We start from the raw sequence: 23,587 nt of genomic DNA, 5'->3' as shown, positions 1-23,587 counted from the left end.
AACACCAACTGTATGTAGTCACCTGCAAATGCAATGTCTACCCTAGAAGTTATTACTGATGGGTGTGTCCTAGTAAATTAGGAGTACATTAACTACAGGTTTGTGTTAATCTCTATGCCCGTGTTTAGTTATGGTTTATCTTTCATGCACACTTTCCCTTTTAAGTCACTTGGTGGCTGTAGGAAGTTGTACTGAGTTCCCAAAATGTTGATCTTCTCAGCAGTGATTCCTGTTATCCAAGAGTACTGCAGTGGCATAGCAACCTCTGATCTGATACCAACCCAGATTCCCTCCACAGCATACACCATATACCTGCTTTCAGTCATTGCCTCTTGACTCTGTTACTGTCCCAGGCAGCATGCTTCTTTTTCCCTGAGCTTCCTAAAGAAGACCAAAGAGGTAGTGGAGTTTGCAGTTTTCCATTAATGAAACTCTGAACAATTTCATTGCCAGTTACTTTAGAAACTAGTTCTTTTGCTCTTGCATTATGTATTGCTTATGTCAATGTCACCTGTGTGTCTAAGCACAACAAAATTGTAACTATAGAACTCCCTGGCATATGTATCTGAAATAAGAGTTTCCCATATGTGAGGAATAGCTTTGTATAGTTCAAAAGCTTGTACCTTCCACAAACCAATGTTGGTCCAATAAAAGATGTTATCTCAGCTACCTTGTCTCTCTTGTACCCTGGGACCAACATGGTTACAACAACACCGCATACGGTAGCAGGAAACACAGGCGATAGATATGCATTACGTTGGATGAGGAAAGGTGGTATGAGCAGGGTATGCAAAGGCATATTTCATAACTCCTGTGGGATTTGTGTTGCTGGAGCTCTGTGCTCGGGGTTGAGGTTTCATCTTCCTTCAAAAGTACACAAGCAGCTTATTTAGGCACTTTAGTAAAGACTAGAATCTAGAGCCAGGTGGATGGGTGACCAGCAACAATCTGTAACAAATGAATGGTAGTATATGTTGAGAGAAATTTAACAGTTTAGAAACGTTTGTAATGATCAAGATCGGCATGAATCTGTTGCTCATCAAAAGCTACAGTTTTACTGATCAATCTCAGCAAGAAATCCATATGATGTAGGTGAAGACACAGGAACTACAATTCTCATTTGAATGCATGCAAAGCGGATGTAAGGCAGGTTCTATTTTTGATAGAAAAATCTTTGGTGTAGGCAAAGCTTACAACTTTGGTTTCTTGTATTCAGATAGGAACTGCTTTTCTTGTCAGATAGTCAAGATTGCAATTTCCTGTTTATTCTTAAGTAAAATATATTCTTGTAGTTTACTTCTCTGTAATTGGGTTTAGTGATACAACACAATTTAAGATAACTCCCTTAAATGTGCCTTGAGTTTTCACCTGTTTACTTGAGTTTATGCTATCTCTTGACCAACCTGGATGTCTAGGATATGCAGGTGGCTTTGCTGTTAGAATGCTGGCTCTTTTCCTCTTAAGAGGATGGCTGCTCTTGCGTCTGAGTGGTTTTAGTGGCATACTTGGTGCTGCTTTGAGCAGAAGTGAACTGGAGTCACTGATCTGATATTACAGCAACACTGTAATAGTCATGGTGATGGTTTAATCTTGCGCTCTGAAATGTAACCAGAACAGTTATTTGTTAACCCCCGCCCCATCCCCAAAATGTAGCTGGTAACTGACTATAAAATGGTATGGTTTCCCAAGTGAACTTTAGGATGAAATAGTGAGGGCTTTTTGGCTGTAAACTCTGTTGGGCAGGGACTGTCATGCTGTGTCTGTAGAATGCCTTGCAAAATGGGGTGCCAAACTGGTTATTGCCTTAGGTGCTATTGCAGTGTGAATGTTAATACTAGAACATCATAAACGTTTAAACTTCCTATTGCATGCTAAAATGTTCTTTATCTGCTTTATTTTAACTTCCCGACACAAGTCTTGTACAGAAGAATTTGAGCTTGCAGTTTAAGACATTGTATGGCAGGCAACGTGAAATGCGCGCGCACACACGTAATATTGACACTCGTGTGTGGTCATGATTCAGCCACCTAAAAGTGGAATTCCCAAATAACTTCATTAAGACTTAATATGTGATTTTTTAATAACGTTACATTGATATATGCAGATATGTATTGCATTGTAAATATTAAATCTGGAAATATGTAGTTGTATCAACCATCTCTCTCCTCCTCCTTCTCCTTCTCCTTCTCCTCCCCCCCACTGGTAATTGCCATGTAAAATACTTTACATTTTCCTTTATGGACTTCTGATTATGACAGTATGGACTATGATTCTTCGATATAGGCCAAAAAGGCAGTATCTGAAACTGATATTGGTAGAATATGGTGGGGTGATGTCTCTACTCTGTATTTGTAAGGTAGATGCAGTAATGGTCAGTCTCTTGCTTGTTTGGGTACTGGGAGTATTAATCGTGTAGACTTTAGCCTCTCCACCATAAGCATTGTGGATGGGGTAAGTTTATTGTGGCCCATGTGGGAAGGCTATTACTCCTTGATTATGAGGAGTGAGAATGCTCTCATACTTTACTTCCTCCTCTTTTTGTTTTTTCTCTTGTCACTGAAACTTGGTCTGGTACATTATATTTTCCAAAGTATTGCCCTTACAGGAAGGGGAACATGTTTCCTGTAAGCATGAGTTAGCTACTTCCTGGTGCTTGAGTTGAATCCCTCCCCATGTTGTTGTACTTGGAGACCATTACTTATGAGCAGCACTAGCACTTCAGACTAGTAAAAACCAGTTTCCTGCTCTGATGAGTTTCCAGAGTAAAGGAGACATAAGAGGGGTGACAAAGTGGGAAAAGCACTCAAATATTTACAGTGATAAGTGCCCTAGAGCAGTGGTTCTCAACTTTTCCAGACTATTGTACCCCTTTCAGGGGGTTTGATTTGTCTTGTATACCCCAAGTTTCATCTCACTTAAACTACTTGCTTACAAAATCAGACATAAAAATAAAAGGGGCACAGCACGCTATTACTGAAAGTACTTACTTTCTCATTTTCATCATATGATTACAATATTTATATTCCAATCAATTTATTTTATGCTTACATTTCAGCGTGATACTTGTGAGCCTTGTCTGAAGTCAGAGCCCTGGGCGGTGGGGTTGAAGCCTGAGACCTGCCACCACCCAGAGCTGAAGCATGAAACTTAACTTTGCAGGGCGCCCTGTGGCATGGGCCCCTGGGCAATTGCTCTGCTTACCACCATGATACCACATGAACTGCACTTGCGACACCCCCTCCGCCCCCCAATATGTCCCATGACCCCCCTGGGGATTGCAATTCCCATGGTTGAGAAACACTGATCTAGATACATTGAGTACCCCCTGGAAGACCTGCGTACCACCAGGGATATGTGCACCCCTGGTTGAGAGCCACTGCTCTAAAACATTTAAGAGGAGGGTTTGGGAGGACAGGTTCTAAACCAGTAAAAGATCAAGAGGCTTATTGTGTGCACAACTAGGCTCCTTATTAAAATTGAATACTTTCCTCTTTGGAAGGAGGGAAAAGGTAAAGGTCAGGGCTGGAAGACTAACCAGAAGAAGCAAGTTAGCTTAAGGTCATGGCAGGGGAAAGCTCAATGTAGCAGAAACAAGTGGAAATAGCAAAGTGTGGGGTGCACACAGGGTTCAACTAGATAAATATGCAGGGGTGGAGCAGTGCAAAGCCTTGCAGGTGTTAGATATGTCTTCAGAGTGTGAGGGCAAGTCTATACTACAAAATTAAGTTCACCTAAATTACATGGACATATAGCCACTGCAGTAACTGAACGGGTTCTAAACCTCCACACTACACGCCTTTTGTCAGCCTCACCAGGATTTAACTGCCAGTGATGTGCATTGTGGGACTGTTTCTGAAAGGGAGCAACAGTCGATGTAAGCAGTGCAGTATCTATGCTGACACTGTGTGTTGACCTGACTACATCAACCTAAGAACTCCACCTCCATGAGAGGTGGAGTTAAGTCGGTGTAGTGGGCGAATTACATCAGTGAGAGCTATATTTTAGTGTAGACGCTTACAGAGCTGGTTGACATAATATGCCTTACATCAGCCTAACTCTGTAGTGTAGACCAGGCCTCAGTATTTATAGGTGCTGAAGTTGTTTTCACTTGGCCCCTACATACCTGTTGAGCCTCAAGGCTGCTTGGTATTTTCTATTAAAGTGTCTTGGCTGTTTTCCTGGCCAGAAGATACTTAATGAGTCCTCTTTTTGGAGCTCACCTCTGCTTCCAAGGGAGGGTCTCCCAATCCCTGCCTGAATGGGGAGTGGTGTTGAGAATCAAACTTGGATCTTGTAAGCCTTAGCTATGCTAGGCTTTTCTGTCCAACATTTCCACAGTCGCTATCAATGGTGGAGCTGAGTCATTTGAAACGGAGGTGGGCAACTTTTGGCACAAAGGTCTAGTATATAGACTGTCATAGTGTAGTAGAACCAACTAGCAAGCTGGCCATAGTGTTTCTGGTGAGACGTAGACTCTGTTTCCATTGTAGAAATCACATTTGAACATGGCTGCCAAACAACTTCAAGTTTTCATTCTATATGGATAGGGAAAAATTAAAATATTTATTTGAAATATTATTGGTATGGATGGTAAAAACAAGTTCTCTGACATGCTGTTGCATTCAATTTCTGTACCTACAGGCCAGGATAAGGCTGTACCAATATTTTCCTTGGTAAGACCTTGTGCCCTATAGCTTCACAAAAAGTAGCCAGCCTTATTTTTCTTCACTGTCTTCAAACTAGATGTAATTAACTTAATCCCTGCCCCCCCCCCCCCGACAAGCAAATGTATGTATTTACTACGATAATGTGAGCAGCTGGAGGGTTCTCAGGCTTAAAGCATCTGACTAAACTTTTTTGAGCACCAAAGAGTCTCATTAGGCCTAATGCAAAGTATTAGAGAAGGGAGAAAAGTGACCCAGAGATAACAAGGGGCTAAAACTGTCTGAAAGTCCTTACACCCTCTAATGCAGTATTCCTGAGGAATTCTACACGTCTGGTCAAAGTTCTTGCTGTTTGTTCTGACTCTCGAGGCAACAATCCCCCAGCAAAACCATTTGAACAGCAGGGATGGGCTGCAGTTTTGTAAACTACTGCTGTCTCTGTAAGTGGGATTACTCTGTCCAGTGGTCATGAAGTATGTGTTCTCCCTCTGGAATGTTTTCCTTGTGGGCATTCTGTCTCTGGGAGAGGGATTCTGTCCTTTGCTGAGAAGGCATGTACAGTATATCACTAATAAGAAACAACAATTGCAGAAAGCATATAATGCACGATAGTGATCTTGGAATATTTATTTCAAGTGAACAGTGTTGGGTGGCAGCCAGCCTAGATTTGCTGGATTTAGGACTGATCTTGAAGTTAGGACAAGGCCACTCCCTGTGAGCAGCAGTTGGTATTCAAACCCCAGCGTGTGCTTTGTAAGCCCTATTTAGCTTTGACTCAACTATCTCAACTATAAAGTGTAATATGACTTAGTTTGAACAGTGTTGCGTGGGGTGGGAAATGTGACTGACCATTGCCATCACCCAGATAAGTTGTGATGGTAGTGTCTTACTATTGTATGATTTGTGTATTTTGGGAATTCCTACTTAAAACCTTTGTCCCAAAGCAACCCTCCTGTGACAAGGACTATTCTAGAGTGAGGAAATGCTGCTTCATGCACTTACCAGATAGTGCTTGAGATCAAATTAAGAGAATTCTAAAGGTGGTCATCCGAAAGCATGTATCCCATATTCATCATTCTGCAAATACCTGCTGGAGACCTTTCAAGGGAACCTATAAGACACACACTAACTCTTGTCTTTCTATCTCATGATTGACCTTGACAATCAACTAGTTCAGATTTACCATATCCGAGAAATTCCTTGTTGTGTGGTAGAGAGACGGTAGAAAGAAATCTCTTTTCTGGACATGACTATTCACTTCCAGAATCCAGTTTGCCATTCACTACCTAAACATTGTATAAATCAGGTAGTGCACATATGAAATGAACTAATTTTCCAGCTGGGTAGAAGTGGTTCAGTGTCTTGAAGTTGCTATATTTGGACCCAAGAACTTAAAATTTCTCATCGGTGTTTAACCCTCTCCTCCAGTTAGTCCAGCTCCTTTTAACCTGTTGTCACTAAGATTCTTGATACCTCACATATTTATTGCCCCATCCTCCTATACTCTATCCAGCTGAATATGTGATGCCAAAATGCCCTCAAAGTTTCTGGATGACTTTTTCTCATGGGCAGAGGGGCACATATTAATGCTGTCCCTTGCACTTAATGTGCAGTAGTACAAATAACATAATGAAGAACCTCTTAAATTCTAAGGAGGCTGTGTAGTAGAGTCAAGATGGAATTCCTGCCCCCACCCCCACTGTGGTCTACAGCATTAGACAGTTGACTGAGTGCACTGTGATTTTTGGCTTTGTCTGTAGCATCAGGTTATATATGTTATCGAGCATACTGAATTTGATGGGCTAGTAGTTGGATCCAGAAAATTGTTATCCTAGGAACAGACATGAAATACTAAATGTAGCTTCTTCAGTGATAACTGAGGTTTCAAGCTACAATCCTACCTACAAACTTGGGTATAACCTTGTTTTTGCTCTTCCCTTGTTCATCTTTCCACTCACTTAGCCATCGGGTCCTCTATGCCTTTACTAATCAGTCCTAAGGATCTGAGGCCAAACAGTTGCTTAGTAAATTCAGAGGAACATTCACAATGAATAGTAGACACTGCAGTCTTGCAAGAAGCTGCTTTCATTTCATAGTCACATGATGCATTTTAACACTCTCACCACTTGCTTAACCTACATACTGCACTTTCCAGTTCGGCACCATCTGCTATATAATTAGATCTCTTAAATATGGTTATCTTTTAGTGATTGGTTTTGACAAACTATGCTCAGATGGCTGGGGACGGAGAAATAGTTCTATCAGCAGAACCGAGGCAAGAACAGACTGCTCAGATCATAAATTTGAATGGGACTCCTATCATGTCTATTGATGAATGTTTCAGATCAGTCAGGCTATTCAAGGTCAGATTCTTTAAACATTCTACATTAGGAAAGAGTATCCAAGTTCTCCCACTGGGAAGAGATTTTTAGCTGTGGTTGAATTGTATCTTCATCAGCCGGTAAAACTAGTTCTCTAATGACAGAGTCTTGTCATGCCAACAAGACATGGAGTTTTGCCCTTCTTGATAGAAGGTCCTAAGCTGATGTATTTAGTGGGTTGTAACTACAGAGTAGTTTGTAGGCCAATTCAACTAAGAACTGATGACTTACATTTGTGAACTTTGTTCAAATATATGAACAACTTAAAAATGTGAACTGCATATACAAAGTGAGTCTGTTTTATCAGACAGTGACACTTACCTAAAACAAGCTAATCTTCGTTTTCCCCTCTTTCTAATCTTGTCTCTACAATGCTGGCATAAAGGTCACTAAACACACCTGTCAGGATAATTTCCCATTAAATTTTCTGAGTCATCTAGTAAGACACTATTAAATTTATCAAAAGGTAAGCTTCCAGACAAATCATTCCTGCATGTAGAAAGGGAAGTACAAGCTCCAATCATGAGCATGTACATTGATGATCTGTTACAGTGAGCTGTTTCAGACACTACACTACTTCTACCTAGGTATTCTATGGCCCCATACCAGCGCACCTCACAAACATCAATGAAGTTATCCTGATAAGGCTCTAAAGTAGGAAAGTAGTATTCCCATTTTACAGATAAAGAGCTGATGTACATGTGACCTTCCTAAGGCCACACAGGAGATCTGTGACAAATCCAGGAACTGGTCCCAGTCCAAGACTTACACTACAAGACCAACCTGTTTCCCTTTATTTGCTATTCTCCACTAAGAAAGGAGACAAATCTGCCTCACCATGGTAAATCCTTTTCCCTAGAAATTCTGTTTTAGCACCTATGGGGCTGGTCTGGAAATCTCCAGTTAGTGAAAGCTTTGGAAGACTCAAACCAGAAGTCTCCTGGTTTAATACTAGCTGTTTAACCAGCACTCCAAGTACTACAGTAAATCTGATGCAAAACTCCTGTTAGTGCTCTTTGATTATTTTCAGTCTAATTTACTTCTGCTTTTACCTAGATAGTTTAGTGTAGTCCAAGCCCATCTTGGTGAGCAATAGCTCAATCCCAAAAATAACAATTCTGTGGCTGCTGACAAAGTAAACACTGGGGGAGTGGGGGTAATGCAAATAGTTCTGGAAGATTAAATTACAAACAGATAATGCTGGCTTCTTTGAAAGGTCTCGAAACAGTTCTTAGCTCTGAAACTTAGAGGCAATGGCTTTCAGCAAGGGGGCAACTTTTAGATCTTTTTCAGGTTGGCCAAGGTGAGTTTCAATTTGTAGAATTGCTTTATTGGCACCTGATAGTCCTACTGGAGTAAAGGGCTGTGGGGAAGAGAACGTCCTTAACTCTCAAACCCTAAAGCTGGAAATCCATGGGAAGACTAAACCTATGGCAACACTACAGAGCTTACTGCACCGCTAGTGCAGATGCACTAAGCCAGTGGGGGAGAGCTCTCTTGTCAACTTAATTACTCCAGCCCCCGTGGGTAGCAGCAGCTCTTCTGCCAAGCGCTGGTGTGGACAACATTGTTAGGTCAGTGCAACTTACTTTGCTCCAGGGGTGGCTTGTTCACACCCCAAGCCATGTAAGTTGTACCACGGTAAGTGGTAATGTGTACAGAGCCTAAAGCAAACTTCAGTATGTGTGATTCCCGTGTAGACCAAAGTGTTTAAGAGACAAATGCATGTTGCCTCCTAGTTCCTAAGGGGGACAGATAGCGTCTTAACTAAAAAGCAATGTTTGGTTCAGTCAGCTCAGAACAGGGTGACCAGATGTCCCAATTTTATAGGGACAGTCCCGATTTTGGGGCCTTTTTCTTATAGGCTATTACGCCCTACCTGCTGTCGCGATTTTTCACATTTGCTGTCTAGTCACCCTAGCTCAAAAGAATCTGGACGGAAGTACATAAATACAGGGTTCTCATACTTTTGTTTCATAGTATGGACTACCCTCATATCTTGTGGGCATCTCCCCTCCCTTCATGACTGTGGAGACCACTTCTCCTCCGCTTGAAATTGCACCATATCCTTGTGGTGATCACACAACTACTTACATGACAAGAATGTGTTTGTAACTTTCTTTCAATGTGATTTGGCACCTGGATAAAAGAAAGCAAACACTTGACTAACCTGCTCTCCAGACTACTATGGACCACTGTTTGGGAACTACTGTGTTAATAGATCTGTACCATTTCTGAAAACACTAGGAAGGAGAATTTTAAACTCCAAAAAAAAAAAAAAAAAAATCTTGATCATGACACTTTGTTGTCTATAGGCTGTATTGCAACAAACAGCACAATAATCCCCTATATCGCCCAATATACATGTATAGCTAAATGTCCATGCCTCACACAATCATGTCTACACCCAAAACAAATTACTGAGCAAACAAACCACTTGCAGAGCAACACTACTAGCTGGTGTCTTTTCCACAACCATTAATTGTTTGGCTTTTAAACCTGACTGCTTGTGTTGATGCTCTAGCTCTAATTACCAGATCAGCTTCTGTTGCAAAGAGGATTCAGAACGTGGAAATCAGCCTATAGTCACAGCAGAGTGTTGTGATAGCCGTGCTCATGAATATATAAAGTTTCATATCTGTCATACTCAGCCATGTATAGGATTTCTTAGTATTGAAGTTCATTGGGTACTTGTACATAGCTGGCCTCAATAATTACATCCCTCTCTGAACTAGGATCTTCTGCTGGTGTCAGTCTTCCAGACACTTGGGTAATTATGAATTTTTTTGGCCAATGGCCTCACCACTGCAAAGAATTTGGGAGCTTAAGGCTCCCAGGGAATAACACTTGCCCAGCGGACCTCTGCATTATCACAGGCTGTCTACACTACAGTAGGGATTGATGCTCTGAGATCAATCCACCTATGGTCAATTTAGCAGGTCTATTGAAGACCTGCCAAATCGACAGCAGATCGCTCTCCAGTCGACCCCTATACTCTACCCCCCCGATGGGAAGAGTAAGGTAAGTCGACCCCCTGCAGTGTAGACCCCATGGTAACTCAACCTAAGGTGTGTCGACTCCAACTACATTATTCACATAGCGGGAGTTGCGTCGCATAGGTCGACTTACCGCGGTAGTGTAGACGTAGCCACAGAGGTCCCAGGTGCAGGAGATACTGTGGTGCTTGTCGGAAGCCGGCTGGAGCTGTGAAGGATTGGATGGGGGCAGTAGGTGATGTGACTCGGGCAGTCCTCTGTCTAGGCAATTCCCTCCTCCTGTGAGCCCCATACTTGTGGTAGGAAGCACAAGGTAGGGCAGTGCTAAGGGTTGCCCTGGAATTAGAGGTGTAAACAGCCTCCTCTTAGTCCTGGCGTTAGTGTTAACACCAGCACTGGAATGGATTTGCTCCTAATTTGGCCATCAGATTAATTTCTGTATTGTGTGTGTAATATGGCTATTCCAGGAGGCCTAATTTTTCTACATGCCCCTCCTGCACAATGCACAATCTGGAATGACTGATGGAGGCAGAAGTGTACTGCACATGCTGAAGCCGTGGGCTAGGAGGGCTAGTTATCAAATGGTATTGTACACTCTAACCATCTCTCACTGCTGAAGAGTGTAGTCTTACTGTGTGTGAGATGGAGGAGGAGAAACCCTGAAATAAGGATTTTGACCAGTCTCCTTAATGTGGCTATCCTCTTCATTGGGTGTGAAAGGGTCCATACCTGAGTGAGGTGTCTTTTGACCTGTGGTCCTATTTCCTAGCCAAAAGGTGTTCATCTCTACCTCAAAATGTGAGGCAGAAAAATCTCCAGACTGTAGCAAATGTATCTTCTGAGTGAAAAGGGAGTCAGGAATATGTATTTTAGGCTGAATGTAGAGCTCTTCAGATAGCTTAATTACGTTCAGTTTAATCATTTCCTGAGGAATCCTAATTTAGCTGAAGCACTCAGCCTCTGGTGTCCTGCTTGATTATAGCCAAAAAAGGCAACTGGTTAAATTCTTGGGAGTTACATTTGCAGGAAGCTGTGTAATGGAGGTTAGAATACATCTGTTGCCTTGCCAAACCTGATACGATCATGAACACAATGAACGTTTTAGTTCCTTTTTTCTCTCTTTAACCCTTTGGCTGGCCTACAGTCTGTAGCAAATATCCAAGGCCACCTGAGATTTGCAAGATCTCATGCTGAATCACCAACCCATTCTTCAAAGATCCTGGACTTCCTTTCCCCTTCCTGTGTATTCGCTCAGGCCAGATGTCCTGGAGTGTGGTGTAGTTCTAGACTGGAATGACAACTTGCTCTCATTTTAGTGATGGCCTCATTTACAGGTGTGCACTGTCCAAGCACTGTAGGATTGCAAACACTGTTACTCTACCTTTGCTCCTGCTGCTATCTAGCCAACAGTGGATGTAATGGGATGTCTCCTTGGTGCCCCTACTGCAAGTTGTACCTGTCTTGCTGCAGAAATAAACCTAAAATACTATCAAATCACAAGGGCCCTGCTTGTGTCTTAGTCTTCTAGACTCAAGTGTATTCTTAAAACTAGCTTGTTTAATTCCTTGCATTCATGGTCTAAGATGTACATTTTAAATCAGAGTTCAAGTGATATTGCTATATGTGGACTACTTGATCCTTATTGCTGGCTACAAAACTTGCAGAGCAGGAACAAGTACAGCATTCAGTACAAAGCAAGAGTACAATTATCCATTTGATAAAAGGAATTTCCCTGCATGCGTGCACATTGCTGGATTGGGTCTCAGTGCCGATCTGTACCATAGTTGGCATTTTTCCAGACTTTTCTTGCTGTTACATGTGCTTAATGCTGGGATGCTAGGCTTTAAGCTGATCCCAATGCATGTTGGGGCCAGATTGCTCCTGCAGTGAAGCTCTTAATTCCTGTTGTCTCTTTGGGAAACTCTTGCTGTGCCGGAATGCTGCCTAGTTGGCTTTGCAAGCTTTGTTTATATACTTGAAGAGGAACTGTTGTAACAATATTTGACAGCCTCCTATTGCATGCACAGACCATCCTGCCTCTTCTCCTTTTTGTCTTCTCTTTTCTGACTAACTGAAAATTCTGACAAAGTTGCATAAAATCAGAGTGGGTTAAGTGACTGACAAGTTGGTGAGCACCGATTCTAAGGGGTAAGGCTTTTGGTGTGTTTGTGAAGTGTCTGGCTTTCTTTGGTTTAATGAGCCCTGGTGCATGAAGTGCACTAGAATCTTGATTCACCAACCAAGTGGTGCCTTTCATAAATCCCATTTTAGGAACCGGAAACCTCTTGGCAGAAGCATTTCTGATAGTTCTGATGAAAGATTAAATCCAAATTACTTTGTTTTATACACTCTCCATCACTAGGCCTCAGTTATGTCACTGCTACAAAAACACTATCTTTAAACAAGGTAGTGACCATAATATTTCTTAACCCAGAAAGGTTTTGTACCCTGATAACATCTTCAACAGTAGTTTCCTGTAAGGATGACCTACAGAGCACAAATAAACTGAGTTAAACCCAGATTTGTGTTGGGTATGTACCATAATCTGGCTATGGGGAGCACTTGGTGTATTTTTAATCTGCCTTTTAAATTCTCTTCTTAAAATGTATCTTGGGACACTTAGGGATATCTTCAGGGAATAAAGGGTAACTGACAGCTCAACCCAGGCAATCCATGGCATTTGTAAATGCTGAAGTACATCAAATATCACCTTTTCAGTGAACCAGGAAATACCAAAAAGACTTCAAAATGGAGGGGGAGTGAGGAGAGAGCTAAAAAGTTTGGTTAAAACTATTCTGCAGTGAATTGTCAACAGCCTAGATAGTGGTGATATTAGTCAAGAAATCTGATCTTAACTGCAATGCGAAACAAGTAGTTATCTAGGTGTTTGTCAGTAAGTTACTATAGGGATTGTTGCTTCCAAATTGTCTAACACGTTTACAAGCTTAATTTCAGTTTAACTTGTTTTTTGCTAGGGAATAGAAAATAGATATTTTCCAAATGCTAAATACTCACAATGTTTGAACAGTCTGTTCTTTTCCTGTCATTTTAGGAAGAGAAACCCTGACCTTGTGTGTAATTCCTGCAAACCACCTGTGATTACTGAAATGAAACTTAAGGTGGGGGAGGCCCTGATAGCCAGGGACCTAAGCCAGCGTAGAGTCCATTTGCCTCTAAGAGTTCATAATGCTGCTTAAATTCTAAAAACTTGACTTTTTTTGTTCTGGCAGGTCCCTCGTTATAAATCACCATGGCTCAAAAAGACGTTGATAAGTACCTTTACGTGGACAAAAACCTCATCAACAACCCTCTGGCTCAGGCTGACTGGGCAGCCAAGAAACTGGTGTGGGTCCCATCGGAGAAGAATGGATTTGAGGCGGCCAGTCTGAAGGAGGAAGTGGGAGATGAGGCCATTGTGGAGCTGGCAGAAAATGGAAAGAAAGTGAGAATAAACAAAGATGACATCCAGAAGATGAATCCACCCAAATTCTCTAAAGTGGAAGATATGGCAGAGCTGACCTGCCTGAATGAGGCTTCTGTGCTGCACAACTTGAAGGAGAGATACTACTCAGGGCTCATCTATGTAAGTAACAATCTTCTGTATTGGGGGGGAGAGGCTTTTATGGGGATTCCATGTAAACTTGCTGCAACCAACTTCTCCCAAACATTTATAGTTAACCTTACACTGCCCCGTATGAAACTCTTATGTGACACCGCTGCTTCAGCCCCACAACTCTCCCCTGGGTAGAATGGATCTCAGGGAATGCTGTGGTGAAATGGTTGGACTTTGGCATTCGAGTGTCGTCGTTTGGAGTATGTTTTGAATATCATTAACTTGTTTTTGGCTAGAAAAAAGAGACTTTGGAAAGCAGGAAGCCTGATTAAAACAGTACTAAATAATAACAAAACCCCATTTTGGATGTATACCTAACATCTGGCTTGCTTTTCCCACATCTGGAACCTCAATGGAAGGGAATGCTAATGCCAAGCTGGCTCTAATCTCCCTCTGAGATTCAGGTTTTTAGCACGTGCCCTCTCCAGTAACAAACATCCTGTACCCGAGAACAGTGTCTATCTGAACTGCTAGATTCTAGTCTCTTCGCTCCCACCAAAATTTACAAGAGCAGCATAATCCTTTTACTGGGTTGTTGCCATGGAAATGACAGTGATATCTGTAGATGACAGTCATGCACAATCATAAGGAATAAGGTACAAGAGCCAAGGTCACTGATTACATGTGCCCAAAGGGGGCATACTAGAGGATAAGGATTTGGAATCTGCACTGGTTCTGTAGTTCCTGTTCAGATGTCACTGTTAATGTGACTTGCATCAAACAGCACACAAGTCTATTCCTTAAGTCCCTGTTAAAGCAGAGGCTGTCAAGGGGCACAGGATGAACTAGGCTCAGTGGTAATGTGCTTTTTAATTCACTGGCTGATTACCTCTGGAGAAATTTTGTTCCTATTTTGTTTGGTCATAGTCTAGTCCTTATTTGACAATACAGAGTGATAGCAGAATGGTCAGAGCTGGAATAGCAGGAGATATTAAGTCCTGATGTTCAGTGTCTCTAGGCAATGTGAAGTAGATTCTTTAGTGAGTTATGTCTGCTGCCCAATGACCTATTGAGGATGCTAATGTTACTGAAGTTCTAAAGAAGAAAATCTAGATTACTGTTTTTTTCTGAACACTAGTAACATTCATACCTCTTATGTACCTTGTCTGATCTCTCCAAATGTCAGAGCATGTTTCTAACAATACATCTCCCATAGTCTCTCTCAGATACCTGCTACTTAGTCACCCAAAGAGGCCTAGTCCTCTTCCTCGCCACTTCTGTGGCAAGACAAAGAGGGTCTCTGTAACCATTAGCAGAGATAAGCAATCTAATCTAGGGCAGCAAATGGCGCATCTTCATTTCCACCATGTACCTCTGTAAGAACTCCTTTGAACTGCCAACTTCGAGGTCAATGGTTTTCAACCTGTGGTCCTCAGACCCCAGGGCATCCACAGACTGTCTCAGATTTCCACAGGAGTCCGCACCTCCATTTGAAATTTTTTAGAGATCCGCAAATTGAGAGTCTGAAAACCACTGATCTAGGTAATACGATCCTAACCTAGAGTCTTTGGTTCCACTTCTGGCTGATGCTGTGGCCACTTCAGAGGTACAGGGGACATAGGCAGCTGCTACAGAATACCATTTTTGGAGTGGGGGTTCTTCAAGGTATAGAACTGGTGTAAAAGCTCCATGCCAGCCTTCTCCCTGCCTGATGTCAGGGGGCATCATGAGGAGGTGTTGGCTGGAGCTCCGTACATTTTGTTGTTCTAGGTTGCTGAATAGCTGATTGGTAGTTTTGTGTAACCACAGCTGCCTTGACCTCCCCAGGCTGTGACTTCTGAGCCGTGCAGCTCAGAATCAAAGCGGTACTTGTGCCTTGTACTGTTGAGAAATGGGTATATTTTCCCTTCCTAATAAAGCTATTAAATTTTAAAATAAAGTGTAAATGGATCATATGTATCCTACATAATATTTCCCTCCTAAATTAAATTAACAAGTCTTAAAACTAGTGGTAGGTAGTCAAGTTTAAGTGAGTTAAATATTTCACTTGCCTTGCAGTAGGCTGCCATTTCACAGGTGTTGAGATGTCCCCTCAGTGATGCATCAGACAGGTGGTCACATGATCCATAGGTGTAACAAATTTAAATATGACCAGTTTCACAAAGGGTATTTGTGGAAGTGAGATTTCCTTCTTAAACCTAGCTAGTAATGCGTTATGCAAGAGCGAAACTTGGTCCTACCAATCTATCCAAAAACATGAGTCTGCCCATTAGTGAAGTGAGCTGATCAGATTGGCCAGCAGCTCTCCCCAGTGAGTCAGGAGATTAAGGTGAAGAGCTAAAATCCTTCCACTGGACAGCAGCTGGGCACTAATCTTCTTGACAGGAAGAGAGCAAACACAAACTATCTCTGGTATAAAGATCTCTGGAAAGGTCATAAACACAACACAGCGTTGTTCTTGGCTTCTGCCTCTTCCTGCAGGTGGGGGCTGTTTCTGAGAAGTTGTGAGGGGGAGGGGGTGTTTCCCCTATCCTTCCTCTGAAGGGAGATGGGAAAGCTTGAGACTAAGTTTACAGTGGGGACTCTGAGCATGTGTCTGCATTGCCACTTTCAGTGCTAAAACTTTAGTTGTTCAGGGGTGTGAAAACACACACACGCGCGCGCACACACACAGCGACAAAAGTTTTAGTGCTGAAAAGTGCCAGTATAGACAACGCTTTAACACTGGGAACCGCACTCCTGGCGATAAAGCTATTAAATTTTAAAATAAATTAAATTTTAAACCCCTCATTTGGTTTTTTTAATCGCTGCAGTCGCTCTGTAACATGGGCAGTGTAGATATATCCTAAGATGTTTGTTCAGGGAGTGGCAGACCTTTCAGGAACTTGGAAACAGCAAATAAATGTCACAGACATTTGTTTCTACAAATGATTGGTTTTAGATGACTTTGCTGATGGTTGTGATTATCTGCTTTCATTCTCTGAACTGAGCTTGACTTTAACCCTTCCTGTACTAAGCATGTTCTCTGGCTCATCTTGGCGCATCTCAACTCACTGCTCACCTTAAGTGTGTGTCCTGGGTCCAGAGCAGAATGTAAATCCAGAACCTTACAAGTATTCCAGTCCAGCAAGCACATCAGCAGAGGCTAGACCCTGGGAAAAACTTTTTTCCTTCCTAAACTGTTCTTGTCTCCTGAGTCAAACATGCTTACACTATCTCTGCAAGGCTGACAGGAGTAGATTAACTGCTAAAAAGTAAACCTGATTCTAGTCTGCCCTGTGCATCAACCAAAACACCAGTGAGGTTTAAGTCCACAACTATAATATTGGGCAGTGATGTCTGAAGCAAAGCAGAGCTGCAGTGGAGACAACTTGTTAGGTGTCACCTTTTGTGCATTAGCCTTTAATCTCTGGAAACTTGGGTTCAGTTCCTAGACTGGGGCACAAATGAAAATTTAAATTGACATTCCCAAAGAGACTAAGATGACTTTTGAACTCCTTGGTAAGGCTGGCAGACTCAGAGTGGAGTAGCAAAGTGAGTGAGATCACTGTGTTGGGGCTGCAGATTAGGAGGGGTGTGCATTGGTAGAGCTGTGTAATAAGTATCTCTTCTATGAACCTCAAATACTTAAAAGGATAAAATTAACTATTGCCTTAGAGAATTACTGCTCTGCAAAAGACTGCCCTTAGGTGTGTGTCTCTCCTCCCCCCTCCCCAAAATCCCAGTTGGTAGTGGTGATGGAAGGAGGAGACGACAAGATTCTCCTTGCTGCATGGCTTCATTGGTCTGATAGCATTAATGTTCTTTTTGTTGCTAACTGCTGCTCTTCCTGTGCTGCAGACTGCTTCCATCCAGCTTCAGACCTCCAGGCTATTCTTGCTTGGAATATGGGCAGTCCTACTTCACCAGCTTACACTCCTCCGTAGGAAGCTGTACTAATACAGGCACAGGCGAACTCTAAATCCATAGCTGAATCTTTCAGCATTACTTATTCATTTTTTTTCTTTACCCCTTTCCGCAACAAAACAAAAAACTATTAAATCGCTGCCTCCCTAACTTATTAGTACCTCTTCCAAACAGTCTGGGAAGTTTGTCTCCAGAAGTATGTTGTTTCCTTACTGGGGGAGACTAACAGGCATATTCTCTTCTAATCTATTTCTGTTTACAATAGCCATATAGTGGCTATAAGCAACAATGGATGTTCACAAGAAAAGCAGCAGCATAGTTTACAATATAACATCTCTTTGAACTCCAGCAAAACAACTGTGCAGGTTCCAGTTAGACTATAACTTGTCCCTTAACAGCATGGTTGCTTGCTGCATCAGCCACACCTGGTATTAGGGGAAAAGAAAAGGTGTGCTGGGGGGCATTCTGTGGGCAGGTGTGGTGGAACAGAGCTTCACTGCATCCGATCCACCATTGGTGTAAGGTATGCAATAATGGGGCCTATTTTGTCTTCCACTTGCATCTGGGAGCCATGCCAGCTCTCTATAGTCTCTATGTCCAAACACTATATTGGACATCGCAGAGAATCAGCGCCAATGTATGCTGGTATTACTGTGGCAGAGCAACCCACTTAGCTAAGTTAGGTTCACTGAATTTTAGTGAGCTATCTAAGCATGGAAATGATTGCCCATTTGTCAGTTTTCTCTTGGTCTCACTTATATACCTCTTAACATTGAGCTACTAACCCATCAGGTAGCTAAATTTATCTAACTCCTTTGGTAGGATCCCGTCTTGGAGAGATGCTTCAATAATATTGGGGTCTTCTCTTTTGGAAACTATTCTTTAAATAGTGTGCAAGTTGTCTAGTGTCCTCCAATGCAAGACTAATTCTGAAACCACCTCCATACACACAGGAAAACTTGGTTGGCATACTTTCCTTGGGTGCGGGGCAGGGTGTCTAATTGGTGCACAGACTTCCATTATAGCCATGTGAAAATGGATGTGGATGCCCACTGATGGGGTGTGGGATTAAAATCGCATGCCTGAACACCTTTGTCCTGAGTCTGACACACAAGTAGGGCTAATTATTAAAAATGAAAGCAACATCCAGTAAATCAGGGTTATGACCATAAACTGTGTAACCGATGCTATCTCCACCCTTCTAATTGCCAGTAGTCTAATCTTTACTGTGATCCATCTGAAGAGGCTAAATCTGATCAAATGCCTCTAGTGCTTAGAGTAAAGGACTCTTTACTACACCAAAACAGTTTTCTATGAGAAAGTGAGGGAAGTGTAAGATGTAGAATGTGCCAGATGCGCACTATTCTTGTAGCATTTCAAGGATGAGAGTGTGGCCTTATGACGCAAACACATGCCAGTAAAATCTATACGCTCTTTGAGCAACTACAAACCTCAGGAGAAAAGTTTGGATTCTTAAAATATCTAAGAATACTTCTGTCAAAAATACTCTTTCCAATTAAAAAGTGCATTCTGAGACGTGGGTACTAACAAACCTGTAACACTTTCTCTCTTCCTCTTGTCTTGACACCTGTCTTTCTCAGGTAGGTCTCTTAAAATTGCAGTAAAAGTGTCTGGACATTTGTCTTGCCTCAGAACTCTGCAGGATTAAAGCCAGTTGAAATTAAATTCCAGAATTTGGGTTTGGTGTGATGGATGCTAGTGATGGTGGCAAGTATTTCCTTATTGTTAAAATGGGAGACTCCAAAACAGTTTTACGTGTTGATCAATTCCAAGCTACGTTGGACTTGTGATTCTCTTGTTTTAAATGCAGCCCCAGACAAGTTTGTGTCTTGTATGTGAATGAACTAAAGTGGCTCCTCAAAATATTTCCTCTCAGAAACCAATTTTGCCTCGACCTCTGAATCAAAGCCTTGTTTTGAATGAAGGGGTAAGGAGGAAGTATCAGCTGTCCACCAAATAATCCAAAGAATAGTTTACTGGGCACTCCTTAAGGATTTAGTGTGGAGGGCCTCTCCCCATCTCCTACCCCTTCCCTTTCTCCTATCTAGGGAAGTGTACTGCCTGTCAATTTTTTACAGCAACTTTAATAGGGAGAAACCACTGAAAGTAAATCCTTGGTGACTCCCATACTGGGAATTCTTCTGGAAATGAGCAACTTTGTAGGATCCTAACCAAGCAGTGGCCATAGATTCTAAAGCCAGAAAGGACCATTGTGATGGTCTAGTCTGACCTCTTGTATAATACAGGCCATAGAACATCCCCAAAATTCCTAGAACAGATCTTTTAAAAAAAAAAAAAAATCTAATCTTGATTTAAAATTGTCAATGATGGAGAATTTACCATGAGCCTGGGTAAATTGTTCCAATGGTTAATTACTCATGTTAAAAATGTATGCCTTCTTTCCAGCTGAATATCAGTTTGATAGCATGACTTCTATACTTCATGCTTCTTGGCAAAGGATAGCTCTACTTAAGAACTGATACATATGAACAGGGGGATCATATGCATTTTAATGGGTGTCCTGTGATATATTAAGAAAAATGCATACCTCCCTGCCCATGGTGCTTAATGCAACGCATTACTACTTGTCCCTACATCAGCTTATGTTCCCTTGTGTAGCTGATCACAGGGGTCTCAGTTATACTCTGGACAACTATAGTAAGCAGGCTTTACAAATATGAGCTAGCGCACAGTAAAATGTGCTCCCAAGCTTCTGGGAGAAGCTTTCTACAGTCAAGTGTAGACTTGGTTTAAACTTCAGATCTCTGAAAGCCAGGGAAACTAGTTTTGATGGACCCTGCAGTTAACTGGAGTGAGCTAGCCAGTATAGATCAGTTGCTGCCCAACAGCATCCTGATAGCATGGAGTACCTAGTAGGGTAGCTTGAAGGAGGTAATGTGCCATACTGGTAAACTTGGTATTAGCTGTTGCCCAGTTTCCAGTATTGACTTGTGCCTGCCTGTCTCTCTTCACTGCCCCAGTAGAACCTCTCAAAGGGGGACTGCCTCCAAGCAAGAAACCTTAAAAGAACAAAGATTTGTCTGACTCTAACTACTATTAACTGATGTCTTTTCTCTGCAGACCTACTCAGGCCTTTTCTGTGTGGTTATAAATCCCTACAAGAACCTGCCCATATATTCCGAGGAGATTGTGGAGATGTATAAAGGCAAAAAGAGGCATGAGATGCCTCCTCACATATACGCAATCACGGACACTGCCTACAGGAGTATGATGCAAGGTGAGTGCTAACTATGGGACAGTGACTTTCTTAGTGAGATCTCGAAGTCAAAATGATATTCAGGACCTAGGATTTTACCTAGTGTAAAAGACAGCAAACCTCTCTGAGGATGTGTTTGTGTAGAGGCGTCACTAGGCAGTGTAACTTCCTGTCCCCCTTCTAAGAAGGGGCAGGTGTGTGTGTACGCTTATAATAAAACCATTGAAATTCACTGAGGACAAACCTAGAGCTATTTTTGGTGCTGGGAGCAGAGTGTGGTCTGAAACCTTGATGTAGAGTACTGATCAACACTAGTTTTTCATTGCATGAAAGCTCAATCAAGTTCTATCCTGTCAAGGAGGATAAACACTTATTTGCTAGTACGACACAATGTATTGGCTGGTCATAAATTTAAAAATAAATACATTGACCAGAATAGTTTCCTGATTATAGTTAGCAGAATGCATACATAGCATCTTCAGATATAAAGAATTTAATGCAAAACCAGGTGTGGTTTATGGGTTCCTGGTAAACTGCCAGTGGATTTCTTGGTGTCACTTGGGGATCCTTTATGTAAGCTTCTGAAGATCCTGTATGCATCCCACCTCTCAGTAAGGTGATCTCCTTTTAGAGAATCAAAGCCTGCAGTTGGGGGATCCTGTAAAATGCCCAGATGTATATAGAGTTAGCTCTATTCTGTCTCTTCCTGTCTTGGTATCTGGATTATGGATGCAGAAGTAGCAAAGCTACAAGAGGTGCCTAAGGCAGATGATGGACAGTCTGAAATAATGACACCTTGGGACAAGACAGCATGGTAGGGTTGAGACTGAAACTCCCCTATCTCATAAGCAACTGTTCACTATTAAAAATCTGGATTTCTGTCACTTCCCCTATAGGGGCAGAACTTATATCTCCTTCTTCTGTTTTTGAAGAAAATTCTGTTTGGTCCGTTTCCAGTTATCTGGTCTTATGTATAGGGCCCTCCCAAATTCTCAGTCCATTTTGATCAATTTCACGATCATAGGATTTTAAAAATTGTAAATTTAATTATTTCAGACATTTAAATCTGAAATTTCATGGTTTTGTAACTCTAGGGGTCCTGACCCAGAAGCGAGTTGCGACGGGGTGGGGGGGAAGTCATAAGGTTGGGGGGGGGGGTTTGCAGTATTGCCTCCCTTACTTCTGCACCGCTGCCGGAGGTGGTGCTTGCCTTCAGAGATGGGCAGCCAAAAAGTGGTGGCTGCTGGCCAGGCACCCAGCTCTGAAGGCAGCGCTGCCTCCAGCAGCAGTGCAGAAGTAAGGATGGTATAATATGGTATCGCCACCCTTACTTCTGTGCTGCTGCTGGAGGGGCACTGCCTTCTGAGCTGGGTGCCTGGCCAGCAGTTGCTACTCTCCGGCCATTCACCTCTGTAGGCAGCGCAGGAGTAAGGCTGGCAATACCATGACCCCCCTACAATAACCTTGTGACCCCCATTTGGGTTGGGACCCCCAGTTTGAGAAACTCTGTTCTCCCCTGTGAAATCTGTATAGTATATGGTAAAGGTACACAAAAGACCAGATTTCATGGTCCATGACACGTTTTTCACGGCTGTGAATTGGGTAGGGCCTTACTTGCGTAGCTTGACAGTTAATGACCTCCATTTCTCAGAAACTCTCCAGCATAGTGGAGCTATAACAGTGGGATAGTGGGGGGGGGGGGGGGGGAAGGGAACAGGAAGAAACTGCTTCCTTGTGCCCAGATCAGTGACTCAACAAAACTTATAGGTGGAGGGAGGAATGCCAACAAAGGCTGCTGGAGTACAGCCCCACAGGAGATTTGGCATGACAGATAACTCAAGGTGAAGTGGAAAACTGCTTTCTGGAAGAGTGTAGGCAGGTCATAGAGTAGTGGAAGCAGGGTGGCAATGACTTCCAGGAGTTAGGAAGGCAGTGCTTCTTGTTAAAGAACATGATTCCCTGCTGAGAAATACAAATACCTTTCCTAGCTGTCACTCTAAAATGGCTTTGCTGCATCCAGAGAACACTGCCTGGAACATGTCCTTTAAGGAACCTCATTTCCTCTTTTAAACAAAGGAATTTCTAAACTCTTTGCACAAATAACAGGACAAATGTGCCTTCTGTTCACTACATAGTAGCATGACTGCCCATAAACTTCTTATCTCCAGTTCACTTCCTCTATTGCTTCCTTCTCTTCCCTGCCTACTCCTTGTCAGCAACAGTGCCAACAACTGTTTTCTTTAAACAAGCTACTGACTTGTCCTAGCAGAGCTTCCAGTTTGTGGGAAGCACCTCCACTTCTGTGCAACAATGGAGGCAATTCCTTTGATGCTATTGTAACATGATTCTAGAAGACAAGAGGCTTCCTCTGATAACTAACAGCAAAACCACTTGAAGGATGTAGAGCAAGCATCCTGTATGGAATCTCTGCCAGTTACACAAGTTAGTTCTGTGGAGAGCCGCACACTTGTGGCTTAGAAGTGATAGGTGAAGCTCCCTTGCATGTGGTGGTTTGTAACCAAATGGTCACTAGTATTTCTCCTCATCTTTCTTCCTGACTTTGATGGAGTGTTAACTGTCTGAAACCCAGAAATCTCAGACTTGCATTGTTGATTCACTGCACAAAGCTAAAGGATGATAGTCTGTCTATTTTCTTAGCGCTGGGAGGGGGGTGTTGAGTTCTGCCTAAGTATTTACCTTGCCTGCTGAAAGGGAAGAGGTAACAGGTGGAGGAAAGAGGGTTACAGTCCTGCCCTGAGGCAAAGAGCTCTCAGCTGTTGCCCCTTTCCCACAATAAATCTAACATGATGAATATGGCAGTCTTGTCAAACTAGCTGATTGCTCCAGGT

At 42.4% G+C, this 23,587-nt stretch overlaps 1 protein-coding gene across 2 annotated transcripts in view; it reads left to right on the top strand.

Moving 5' to 3' along the window:
* MYH9 (myosin heavy chain 9) overlaps positions 1-23,587 on the top strand; it is a 98,662-nt gene that overhangs the window by 4,994 nt on the left and 70,081 nt on the right. For both annotated transcript variants that reach the window (XM_074941511.1, XM_074941510.1), the window contains exons 2-3: positions 13,272-13,624; positions 20,603-20,759. In XM_074941511.1, the coding sequence (XP_074797612.1) occupies positions 13,292-13,624; positions 20,603-20,759 (490 nt within the window). In that variant the 5' untranslated portion in view covers positions 13,272-13,291. The remainder of the gene's footprint in view (positions 1-13,271; positions 13,625-20,602; positions 20,760-23,587) is intronic.

This window comes from Natator depressus, chromosome 1, assembly GCF_965152275.1.
Source record: "Natator depressus isolate rNatDep1 chromosome 1, rNatDep2.hap1, whole genome shotgun sequence".
Taxonomy (NCBI): domain Eukaryota; kingdom Metazoa; phylum Chordata; order Testudines; family Cheloniidae; genus Natator; species Natator depressus.
The sequence above is the reverse complement of the archived record's forward strand: the minus strand, read 5'-3'. Positions and strand labels throughout refer to the sequence as shown.